This window comes from Sphaerodactylus townsendi, linkage group LG12 (assembly GCF_021028975.2).
Source record: "Sphaerodactylus townsendi isolate TG3544 linkage group LG12, MPM_Stown_v2.3, whole genome shotgun sequence".
Classification (NCBI taxonomy): Eukaryota; Metazoa; Chordata; class Lepidosauria; order Squamata; family Sphaerodactylidae; genus Sphaerodactylus; species Sphaerodactylus townsendi.
The window spans coordinates 38,515,184-38,528,271 of record NC_059436.1 but is presented as its reverse complement, the minus strand read 5'-3'; the positions used below and the strand labels follow the sequence as shown (position 1 = coordinate 38,528,271).

General features: G+C 41.1%; 1 protein-coding gene across 5 annotated transcripts in view; it reads right to left on the bottom strand.

The window, feature by feature from the left end:
• Window positions 1-13,088, bottom strand: part of RALGPS1 (Ral GEF with PH domain and SH3 binding motif 1) — a 240,760-nt gene that overhangs the window by 207,479 nt on the left and 20,193 nt on the right. For all 5 annotated transcript variants that reach the window (XM_048513563.1, XM_048513565.1, XM_048513566.1 and 2 more), the window contains exons 2-3: window positions 12,664-12,749; window positions 599-725 (exon numbers count right to left, since the gene is read on the bottom strand). In XM_048513563.1, the coding sequence (XP_048369520.1) occupies window positions 599-655 (57 nt within the window). In that variant the 5' untranslated portion in view covers window positions 656-725; window positions 12,664-12,749. The remainder of the gene's footprint in view (window positions 1-598; window positions 726-12,663; window positions 12,750-13,088) is intronic.

The following is a 13,088-nucleotide window of genomic DNA, read 5'->3' as shown; positions in this document are numbered from 1 at the left end:
GAATTTTTTATCCACATTCTGGGGACATGTTCAGAACTAGATATAAAAACATAAAGAAAGTGTAAATACACATGTAAATCTCTAATCAGGTATGTAACTGATTTGACAATTAGAAGCAGAGAAGTGAGGGGGCAAGAGACTTTTGAGGGCTGCAGACTGTACCACTCACCTTGGAGCAGAGGCGTAGCTCCAAGGTGATGGGGGGTGCGCGCAACGCACCAGGAGCACGCCCCTGTGGGAGTGTGGCAAGGGCGTTCCGGGGGCATTCCAGGGGTGTTCCGGGGGCGTGGCAGTGGGCATTTCGGGGCAGGGGTGGAGGACACATCAGTGCACCGGCTGCTTTTCCCCCTTGCTATGCCTCTGCCTTGGAGCCTGGCTGGAGCAGTATCTAGCAGCATCTAAAAGCAGCTACCGCCAGCTCTCCTGAATATAGTAAGTGTGTTGTCTGCAAGTGTACAAACAACACTATATTCAACCTTTTTTTTAAGATTTCAGATTTTTCTGAAAATTTAGCGGGTCCCCCAGAGATAGCAAAACAAACTGCAAATTCTGCTTCCACCATTAGCTGACAAAATAAAAACAAACATAGAATCGGTACCTCTGGAGTGGCGGAGGTCACTGTCACGTTGGCCATGAGGCCATTCCTTTTATACATACTCTCCCTAGGACTCAGGAAACTTCAGCTCAGCCACCACTGGTAATGGAACATGATGAATGAAGAATTGCTGCAAGGCAAATGTATTTTATGAGAAACTGGTTGAAAAAGAGTCACCGGTGGGGAAAAGAAAAATAATTATTGAGAAGACGAACTATTTGCAAAGTATACCATGTCAATTTGCCAGAATATCACCTAAACAGAATTTCATAGTCAACACTGTTATTTACTTATTTAATATGTTAGTCACTTTTCTACTTTAGAAATTCACGAGACAATGGTCAGAAAAGTCTTGCTGTGCCGGCTCCTGTAAAAGGTGGTAAATTGCAAATGAGCCACCTGCTATCTTCTCAACCACCTAAGACATGAATCAGAAATACAGCTAGATGTACAAGCTGCGGAATCACAAAAGAGGAAAAAATGGAACTTCTACCCACTTCCCGAACAATCTACCCCTCCAGAATGATGTAAGCCAGTGGTTCTCAACCTGTGGGTCGCAACCCCTTTGGGAGTCGAACGGCCCTTTCACAGGGGTCACCTAAGACTCTTTGAATCAGTGTTTTACATCTGTAAAATTGATTAAATGTTAGCATTGGGGGTCACCACAACATGAGGAACTGTATTAAAGGGTTGTGGCATTAGGAAGGTTGAGAACCACTGAGGGTAGGAGAGAAAGAAGAAAAGAGAAATATGGGGGAAAGAACCTGTCTTTGAACCCCCTTTCAGCTATTTAAGTGTCAGGTCATTTATGCACATGTGGTCTTTTCCTTCTCTTTGAGTTTACATTCCCGTATGTTTCGGTAACCAGTAATAATCTGTAACAATTGGTATTGTTAATAATCGGTTTCAGTAATCGGTAATAATCGGTTTGGGTAATCGGTAATAATTGGTAATAACTGGTATCAGTTATCAGTAATAATCAACAATAATCTATTTCAGTAATTGGTAATAATCGGTTTCAGTAATTGGTAAAAATCGGTAATAATTGGTTTGGTATCGGTAATAATCGGATTTGGTAATTGGTAATCGATAATAATCTGCTTCAGTAATTGGTAATAATCGGTAACAATCGGTAATAATTGGTTTCAGTTAACGGTAATAATTTGTAATAACTGGTTTTGGTATCGGTAATAATCAGCAAGAATTGGTTTCAGTAATCGGTAATAATCGGTTTCAGTAATCAGTAATAATCGGTAATAATAGTTTTGGTATTGGTAATAATCGGTTTTGGTATCAGTAATAATTGGTTTCAGTAAGTGGTTTTGGTATCGGTAATAATCGGTTTCAGTAATTGGTTTTGGTATCGGTAATAATCAGCAAGAATTGGTTTCAGTAATTGGTAATAATCGGTTTCAGTAATCTGTAATAATCGGTAATAATCAGTTTCAGTAATCATTAAAGATTGGTAAGAATTTATTTTGGTATCAGTAATAATTGGATTTGGTAATTGGAAATTGGAAATACATTAATAATCGGTAATTGGTAATTGGTAATACATTAATCGGTATTTGGTAATCGGTAATTGGTAATACATTAATAATCGGTTACATTAATTGGTAATATTTGGTTTTGCTAATCGATAATCATTGATAATAATCGGTTTCAGTAATCAGTAATAATTGGTAATAATTGGTTTTGGTATCCATAACAATCGGTATTCGTCGGTTTCAGTAATCAGTAATAATCGGTTTCGGTAACCTGTAATAATCAATTTCAGTAATTTGTAATAATCGGTTTTAGTATCAGTAATAATCAGTAATAATCGGTTTCAATAATCAGTAAAAATCAGTAATAATTGGTTTTGGTATCGGTAATCATCGGTAATAATCCAATTTGGGAAGTGGTAATAATTGATAATAATCGATTGCATTAATCGGTAATATTCGGTTTCGTAATCGGTAATTATCGGTAATCATTTCAGTAATCCGTAATAATCGGTAATAATCAGTTTTGGTATCGTAATAATCGGCAAGAATTGGTTTCAGTAATCGGTAATAATCGGTTTCAGAAATCGGTAATAATCGGTAATAAGAGTTTTTTGTACCAGTAATAATCGTTTTCATAAATCGGTGATAATCGGTTTTGTAATCTGTAATAATCAGTAATAATCAGCTTCAGTAATTGGTAATAATCAGTAATTTGGTATCGATAATAATTGTAATCTTCGGTTTCAGTAAAAGGTAGTAATCAGTTTCTGTAATCGGTAATAATCGGTTTTAGTAATCAGTAATAATCAGTTTTGGTAATCAATTAAAATCGGTAATAATCGGTTTCCGTATCAGTAATCATCTGTTTCAGTATCGGTAATCATTGGTAGTAATCGGTTTCGGTATCAGTAATAATCGGTAATAATCGGTTTCAGTAATTGGTAATAATCGGTCTCGATATTGGTAATAACTGGTAATAATCCGTTCAAGTAATCGGTAATAATCGGTTTTGTAATTGGTAATAATAGGTAATAATCAATTTCAGTAATCAGTAATAATCGGTTCTGGTAACCAGTAATAATCGTAATAATCAGTTTCAGTAATCTGTAATAATCGGTAATAATCAATAATAATCAAGGCCAAAGACTGATACATGGTGGGGCTGCAAATGGGTATAGGGAACCTCCTGGTAGATTTGTACACATCACTGTCTCCTACAAGAAGAAAGCAAACCTTAAGGAGTTCTAGTCATAAGTATGTGTCACTTTATTCAGGGTGATTTACTCCCAGGAAGGTCTGCAGCCAAAACCACCTTCCCTCCAGTCAATCTATCTAGAACCCAGGAGGCATGGTGATCCTAATGAGCAAATCAGAACTTCCCAGAAAGCTCTTTGCAGTTAAGCACTCAGAAGCACAGGAAACTGAATGTGCAAAATACAGTCAATGTGTGAACCAGGGTTCCCCAACATGATGTCAAGTCCAACAGTACTTCCTCTTGGCACGCACCAAGATTTTCAGGAAATGAATGGGGCCATTCTAAAACAGGACTTGTTATTGGATTTCCTCTTTCAAATGAGGAATATTTCCACTGGAGAGTTAAGAGGAATGGTAAGCCGCTGGGTTTTCCTTAGCAAGTTTGTGGTTTCATTCTCCTTCATGTTTTCCTTCTTAGAAGGTATAAAGAAGGAAGCATTCCTCTCAGCTCTGCCTCTTGGGGCCACCAGCTCCACCCTCTGTAGCAGCCATTTTGGAGCAGTGTTCACCATCCTCTCATAAAATTCTAAAGGGGCCCACATGCTCACAAAGGTTCCCCCCATTATGTAGACAAAACCCTCCAGCAATTTTTCACATGCTGCTTCCTTTATGACCCCCCCCCCCAAAAAAAACCATCTAGTTTCCCTTCCATCTCTATGGCAGCTGTCTGCTGGGTGGCCCAGGTAGAATCCCGGGCATCTGAATTCCACAGCTCATATAGACAGTAGGGACGAAGGAAACAAAGCACAGTTTAGAGCCGGGAATCTTGGTAATACACGGAGATTTGATAATCTGTAAACTCTCAGGAGCTTGAGCAACCTGATTTCTCCTTCCACCGTCTTATTTTTTTCTTTTAACCAATGCTCAGCAACCTACCCCTTTTAAAGCATATTCAGTTCTCATCAGATCATTTTGGGTCTTCAATCTTCTTTTGAACACCTGCATTGTTTTGCATATTATAGAGGATTCCTGAGTAGGTAGGAATCCATACACCATCTGTGCATGGCCCAGTTCTACAACTTTTGTTGCCCACACAGGAGCCAATTCATTTACTGACATACTGTATTTACTCTAATGCAAGACTAAGTTTTTTCCACCCCCCAGGGGTATAATTTAATAGGCCTTGTGTTTACATTTGCATATAAAATGCAGCGTGTATTCTGCTTACCTCTCGGCCTAGGAGGCTCACAAATTGCAACTAGCAACATGTGCCACATTCTGAACTTAGCCCATGTGCTGATCAAAAAACATAGAGAATAGGACCAGGTAAAGACAATGGGATATTTCTCTACCAACCTAGGGGACCCCCTCCCAAAATTAATTTTTGTATTTTGCATTATGAGATTGGCACACCACTCAGAAAAGAGAAAAGCAGATGCCTGCCACCATGTGAGCCAGCAAGCCGCCCAGGCAGGGGAGGAGGAGCAGCAGCTAATAAACCCAACATAAGCTACTGCCTCAGCTGCTGCCATTCCTGGCTCCACTTGAGGTGGAGGCAGAGGCACTGCAGGCAGGCAGGAGAAGCAGGAGCCGCTGCTGTCCCCTCTGCCACTGCAGCAGCAAAATGATCCAGGCAGGTGAAGGCAGTGGCACTGTAGGCAGGCAGGGTTGGTTGGCAAGTAGTCGGACAGAGAAGCAGAGAGAAGGATGGGGCTCCCCTCACTGTGAGTTTTCCAGGGTCCCCACTTGTTACAGTTCACAAGCAACAAACTAAAAACCTCACATAGTCAAGTAGATATAATGGGGACATCCAGGGACAAACGCTCCGAGTGCCCCCTAGTGAGTCACACTTCTGACCCACCCACCACACTCCACCTCCAGCAGGCTTCGGACAGTCAGGCGGGGCAGGCCAGCCGGACCATTGGCCAACCTGGAGGCTGGAGCCTGGACTGTGTGGAGCAGCCAGCCGGCCAGCCCCACCCCCAGCTGGAGCATGGGCTGCACATCAGCTGGAGCCTGGGCTGCACGGTGCCGACTCAGGTAAGTGGGTGCGTGGGGGTGTAGCTACTATGGGGCATACAGGGTGCATAGCTACCATGGGGTGCTGAAGGGTGAATCACTACCATGGGGCGCAGGGGGAGCCATTTTGCCCTGGGCACCATTTGCCCCGCTATGCCTCTGCCCCCACATAAACCGCTCCTCCCAAGAGATAGTTGCAGTAACAGCCCATCAAAGGCTCTGGAAAACAAAATGGTTACCTTTAGGTTTGTCCCTGGATGTCCCCATTATATCTACGTGACTATGTGAGGTTTTTAGTTTGTTGCTTGTGAACTGTCCTCTGCCCATCTGCTCAGATCATTGTCCGAAGACCTCCTCCATGCAGTGCCATTTTCAGAAATAAGTAAAGATAGAGCTTTCTCTGTAGTGACACCCTTGCCTGTGGACTTCCTTCCCTGAATCAACTTGCCTGGCGCTTACTATCGTAATTTTTTTGGCACCAAGATTATTTTTTAAAAAAATTTCCCAAGTCCTGGCAATTAATTAGTGGTTTTGGTTTCACTGCTCTCATTTATCATTGCTGCTCTGTGAGTTTTAATTTTCTTATTAATCGATATGCTGCCAGTTCATTGTTACAACCATTGATTGTTTTTATGGAAACTGAAGTTTTATTTGTTTTGCGGAACTGATGACTTTTGTGAGCCACCTCAGCAACAGCCTTGGTTATGAAGAAGGTTATAAATGTTATCAATAAGCAAAAAAACCCACAGCACACACTATAATATTATTGAGAGGCAAAGGCAAATACTTCAGCAAACTGATATGAGTTATTACAATTATCGTACTGCACCCCAAATTTGTGAAAGTATTCATGAGTCCCTCAGGCTGCCTCTTAGAGGTCACACATTTCAAAGACAAAGTCCCTTTCCAATAATATCCTCTCATGTGGCCTTGAAAATGGTATCAAACTTCCCAGTTAATCAACCCAACTGTTCAGGAGAAACAACTGTTCAGATACAACTGGCACGTTTCCTAAGCCTTTGTGCGAGCTATCAAAATCATGAAAGAAGAATAAAAAAATCAGCACCAGTGCACAACCCTACCAAGAATTAGTGAAAGCACAATAGATAACAATTGGAAGAACGGATACCAGATCAAACGCCAAAACAAAACAGAATCCTGTTTCAACTTATTAAAAAAGCTAAACAAATTCTCTCATGCCTTCAAAAAAAAACAAACCCCAGCTTCTAATAATACAACATCCCACTTGCTTTCTGGCACTGCAAAAAGCACGTCAGTCACTAAGGTGCATGTTTCAAAAATAGTCTACAGTTCTGAGATTACGCTCATGTTTGCCACAGCTGTTGATTCTGGGGAGCCAACGGCATTTGTTCATAATCCTTCTAAATTCTAGCCACTGACGAACATCAGTGCTTTATAAATGGCAACCTGTTGGCTAGTACTTTAAATGACCATAAACAAAGGTATCAAGAAAGGGCCAAATGATCTTTTCCAATGCACTGCAAGTAACTTCCCCACTGGATTTGCTCCAGTTCGTGCTCAAACCCTTTTTGCTTGGGTGTACTTGCTTTCCAACAAGACTGTTATTGGATTGGAAGAAACTTCTTTGTGGAACCTATCATGAAAAAGGCTGAAGGCTGAAGCAATCTAATCTTCCTATAACTAAATACATCATCTTCTGTCTGTCCAAATAATAATTTGTGTCATAAAATTACTGAGAATGAACCTTTTGATGAATACCAGACAATATCAGTACGTCCAATGTTTCCCCATCCCTCATACAGAATAGAAATTTTATTTACACCCCACTCTCCCTTGGTAAACCAGGCTCAAGGTGATTTACACCATTAACATAAATGCAAATAAATTCAAATAAAAACCACATGTATGCAATTAAAATCATCGCTAATAAATATAATGTCATATAATTGGCACTCAGTGCTATGATGTCCTCTCAGGAAGGTGCTCCAAACCACGAGCCATGCAGTAGTATAACAGGGGACCAATGGCCAGAAGAAGAGAAGGGAGGGAGGCCATGTTAATGTTTTTGCCTGGCAGAACACCTCTGTCATTTCAGGCCTTACAGAGGCATAGCAAGGGGGAAATGCACCGAGTGCACCGGTGTGTCCTTTGCCACCGGCCCCAGGAACGCCCTCAGGGTGTGCACACACACACACCCCCGCCGTCTCCTTGGAGCTATGCCTCTGCCTACAGAACTGAGCTAAGTCGCAAAAGGGCTGGTTCTTCACTAGACAGAAACTTCCACCAAGTTGGGGCCAGGGTCAAGAAAGTTGTGACTCTGCCTGAGGACGGCCAGATGGTTTTAGGGCCAGAAACCACTAAGGAGAGTGTAATGAAGGGTATCTAGGGAGAGGTAATCCTGAAGACAGAATGGTTCCAGAACATTTAGGGCCTTGACGGTTAATACCAAAACCCTGAATCTGATCCAGAATTCAATCTGCAGCCAGTGCAGCTGGTGGATGACCAGTGTTATATGGGCTTTTCATGAGGTACCTATCAGGACCTGCACCACCACATTATGGACCAGTTGCAGTTTCCTGAGCAGCCTACATAGACTGAGTAGTCCAATCTAGAGGTGACTGTTCCACGAAGCACTGTTGGCTAGATCAGTATGGATGACCTGGGCCTACAAGAAAGGGGAGGCATCCAGGATCGCTCCCAGACTCTTGACAAAAGAAGCAGGCTTCAGTCTATATTTTTATACAGAAGAGGGCAAAGCAAAGACTCATTCCCTTTGATGTTTTTACAATGTCTGTAAATTGTAACTGTTTTACAATGTTTTACAATGGATTTCTGTATCCCAGATTAATCATGCAAATTAGTCAGTGAAGTAGAATAACTAAAGCAGCATGGCTTTCGTATCAGGCATACCTAATATCTTCTTGCCCCTCTGTCTGCCTCATTATTGCATTGTTTGTATACTAAGGCTGAAATAATGCTTTCGTGAAAGTAAAAGAAAATCCCTTATGTAATTTTGTATTGTGTCCAGTTTAGGTTCTGGCTTTCAATGATAAGCAAGCCAAAAAGGATACCAGAAAGCATCACTGGAACTCTAACGCAAGCATAAGTCATAAAGGAAGCAAAATAATTTTCCCCAGTAGCCAGCAGGTTATTTCAAAGGGAAAGTTCAGCTCCAGATGCCTCACACAAAATAAACAGAAATTTCCTTTAAAAATACTAATACTAAAATAGGCATGCTTTAAAATGCCTTTGTGTATGATGCTCTTTCAAACACCCTGTAATTAGCTTGATATTTCTTTGGCAAAGGTGCTCAAATAGCTACAGCTTTCCCTTTGGTATTGTAGCATATTTTTAAATTATGGGCTACCTCAAAACCTAATCTAAAACTCGTCAGTTTCTTGTAATTTTAATAAAGCTATTCCAAGATTCTCCTATATTAAAAAGTGGGGACGTGAAAAACTTGCAGGCGGGAGTCTCGTTTCCCCTTCTTTGCTAGTTCTTCTTTCTCTTCTCTGAAAGCTCCCATAGCCTCTGTCCTTTTCCTGCTTTCCAAGGCAACTGGTTGGCATCTGTGTGAAAGATGGTGCTGGACAACTGGTCTGATCTGATCTGGTCAACTGGTCTGATCCGGCTAGTTGCCATCTCTTATGCTTCCTTCCTTCATTCTTTCCCATCAACTCATCGACACTTATCTGCCCCCTTCTTCAGCTTTCCATCTTTCCTTCTCCTAGCTACCTCAGCCCAGGAAAACCAGGGTCATGTTGTAGGATTGTTGACCACTGGATCCAGCTGCATGACGGGGAACCTGCAAGGGTTTGCAGAAAGCACCACACTTTCCCCTTCCTCCCAACAATAATTCTTCTTTCACGTCTCCTGGCATCCTCCATATCCTCACTTCTCCCTGCTTCCTTCTTTCCTTTCCACCCATCAACTAATCTAAATTTTATTTACCCTCCATCTTCAGTGGTATTTATTATTTATTTACTTTATTGATACCCTGCTTTTCTCCACAATGGGGACCCAGTGGTGGGATTCAGCCGATTCGCACCAGTTCAGTAGAACCGATAGCTAATTTTTGGTCTAGTTCAGAGAACTGGTTGTAATCCACCACTGAGTCCTTTCGGAACCGGTTGTTCTGCAAATCCCATGGTCCTGCAAATCCCATGGTTTTGAGTTACCTGGTGGTGGCTGCCAGGTCTGACCCTGAAGAGTCATCCCTCAAAAGCCAAAAAATGCCCTGAAAAGAACCTTCCTCCCTTTTCCTATCTTTTCCTGGGAATAAAGAAGGAAAGGCTCCCCTCTCCCTTGCATGCCACCCCTCACCTCCTCACCTCCCTTACATGCCACCCCTCCCTTCCCTCCCACTCCCTCCACTAGGGTGAATGGGCCAGGTCCAGATGCCGGCCCTCTCCCCTTCCCTCCCCTCCCTTGCATGCCACTCCTCACTCCCTCCCCTCCCTTACATGCCACCTTGCATTTCCTTCTCCCTCAAGCTTCGCCATTGATAAACATCTTGGTAACCAGATTTTGTGAGGACATATATACCAGTGATCTCATCCATCATCCTTTTCCTGTCACTGTTTCCTGCTGTTTGTGTCATTTACTATCATCCTTTCTAGTAGGGCAGCAGACAGAGGGAAAGGCATAAACATGGATTGAAGGTTCTTTTCCTTACCCTTCCCTGATATGAGGGACTCTGAGCATGCCTCCTGACCCAACAGCAGGAAATACCCTTTCAACATGATGCCCACCTTCTTGAAGTAGGAAATGTTTTGAGCTAAACTTATAACACAAACAGGGAAAGAAGAATGGAGTTTTGCAATCTTAATGCCACTGCAGAGAAGGCCCTGTCCCATGTAACCACTCACCCCAACTTTAAATTACAAGGGTACTCAGAGAAGGTCTGCTAAGGAAATGCTTAATAGGTTCATAAAGGAGAAAAGTGCCCTTATATTATCCAGGCCCCAGGTTACTTAAGGCTTTAAGGATGAAATGCAACACTTTAAATTGGACCTGAAAAAAACATGAGCCAGCAAACGTGTTATAAAATTGGAGTTATACGCTCCAGGCAGTCCACCCCAAATAACACTCACAGTTGCATTCTGATCCATGTCCAAAGGCTGCCTCATGAGCATTACACCAGCTTTACTATGTTATGCAACCTTAGATACAGACTATATAAAACATGAAGAAACACAGGTCTTATAAGGAGCTATTGATATGAAATTTGTGCTAACTGCATTGTTTGATAGTCTCCCTTGATTTTTGAAGAACTAAATAGCCCAAAGATTCGAAAGGTCATTAAAAATAACTGCGCTCCCAAGAACGCCGGCTGTGCTTCTGGATAAAGAGAATGAAGGGCAAGTGAATTCTCCATTCAACATATAAAATTGTGAGGCTATTTTGGAGGAATAGAGAGCCCGGGGCTGCAAAACTCCTAAGCACCTTGTTATATGAGGTCCATTTATCTGATGCTGGTTCCTAGACTCATCTTTCCAGTCTAAGTTAAATCATAATCATCATGCCCACACAGTCTATAATAAACAGCAAAAAAATAGAACAGAAAAGTAGCCTGAGCCTGAAATGGCTCTGAATTCTTTCAGTGAGTACAGTCACTCCCCATTCCCATCATTCATGTAAGTGAAGGAACACACTGAAAATAGAAAGTTGTTTCACTTGTATGAACGATACAATTCTAACATGTTTAGAGAAGTTACTAGCATTCAAAATACCTACAGAGAAATTACTTTAAAAAGAGGCAAGCTCAGAATTTTACTTCAGTACAGTTGAGGCTCCACTGTTCATTAGCACTCTGAGAATCCCAAAGAAGAAGAGGAAGAAGAGGAAGAAGAGGAAAAAGAGGAAAAAGAAGAAGAAGAAGAAGAAGAAGAAGAAGAAGAAGAAGAAGAAGAAGAAGAAGAAGAAGAAGAAGAAGAAGAAGAAGAAGAAGAAGAAGAAGAAGAAGAAGAAGAAGAAGAAGAAGAAGAAGAAGAAGAAGAAGAAGAAGAAGAAGAAGAAGAAGAAGATTTGTAGCCCCAGATGTTCTTCAATATCTGGTAAAATACTTCTTATATTAGTACCCAATGCAAAACAGGTTTTTCAATACATTATACACTTTACTGTATGCTATTAAAATGATTATTTCCTAGTATAAATTGAACACTAGACACCCACACAAAAACCAGCAAATGATTCAAAATAATTCAACCGCATTTAAACAGGAGAATCCTGTCAACAACTGCTTTGCTTCAGACATTTGCCAGTGAAGCCCACGACTGAGGTCAAAATGCAGGTATCTAGCATCATCATATCTTGTTCAACAGTGCCATCTAGCGATTACCTAACAGAAATTCTACTGCTCTAACTGGAAAATGATAGTTAACAATGAACTACACTTCAAACTCTAAATAATGGTCCTTTAATCTAGTTCACAGCCAACCTAACACCATGCTCTCTCCCTCTTCCCCTTGCACAACATGCTAAGAGTGAAGATGGAAGTCTGGCTCCCACTGGGTGTGACCTCAAAATGGCAGGTAACTTCACCAATTGAATTTGTTTCTATCACATTAACTGTTAGTAACAGTTGAGGATGGAACTTCAGGAATTTTAATCCATTTTAAAGCACGATCCAGAATCCCAGTTGTTGGGATACAAACAACTATCATCCGTGAAGTCAACTGCGTTCAAAAGTTACATCTAACTACCAGAACTAGATTGAAGGTTTCCATCAGTTCCAGTGTGCTGCATGCAATTAACCACATTTGTGCCCATGCAACAACAAACCATTCTTCAGCAAAACATGTTCTGCTACTATGTCTGAACCATGCTACAATAACAGGAGCTAAGAGGTTATGAAAGGTCGTTGTATGAAGTATAGTTCATATGTCATACAGAACATAACTATAACTTACAGAATATAATCACACAGGCTTGGATCCTATATTTCCTTTGTGCCTGCATTCCTCTTCTTCCTTCGCAGAGACAGCCCTTTTCGGCACAGTGCATGTTATATTGGCATTAACCCTTCGGGGATAGGGCGGGATATAAATCCAAAATAAATGAATGACTTCCATTCATATAACACCTGCTTATTGAAGGATCCAGAAAGCACCCAGCACAAGAGGAATGTGTCCATCCATTATGGATGAAGAGGTATGCAAGCGGAAATCCAAGTGGATTTACTACAGATACATGGGATCCAAGCAATACATTTGTTACAAGGATTTATTCTATTGTACATTATTAAGATTCTTGTCTTGCAGTAACACACCAAGCATCAACAGCTTTAATTTAATGGCAAATTCTTGTCTGTTATTATTCTGTCATTCTTCTCTTTTTAATCTCCATCCCCTTTCCCCATGATAAAATGTAAGCATGTTCACTTACCCATAATGTGTTTTCTTTCCCAGTTTTAACTCTGGATGGTTAGACACAAGCGAGGCATGGCAACACATCTCTCAGAACAGAAATTTCTGAAAGAGGCAAATTAAAACACAAATGTTTGATTTCCATTGTCACATACAATACAGTCTTCCAAAGAATACACATCAGGGCCCAGAAAATCAGTGACAGATACTGAACAGAGACCATGGATACAAAAAATCAATGCAAGAATACGTATTTAAGAGAACTGTGTTTACCAACCGCTTCTGGAAGAGAATTCTAGAGGCTTGGAGCCACCAATTTAAAATGGTCTCACTCTGGCATCATTCAACTTTTTTTCAAGAAAGGTGGTACTGCTATAAATGTAAAATTTCCAGATACTTTGAAAATTTTCCAAGCCACAGAAAAAAATCCCTTTTGTGTCTATT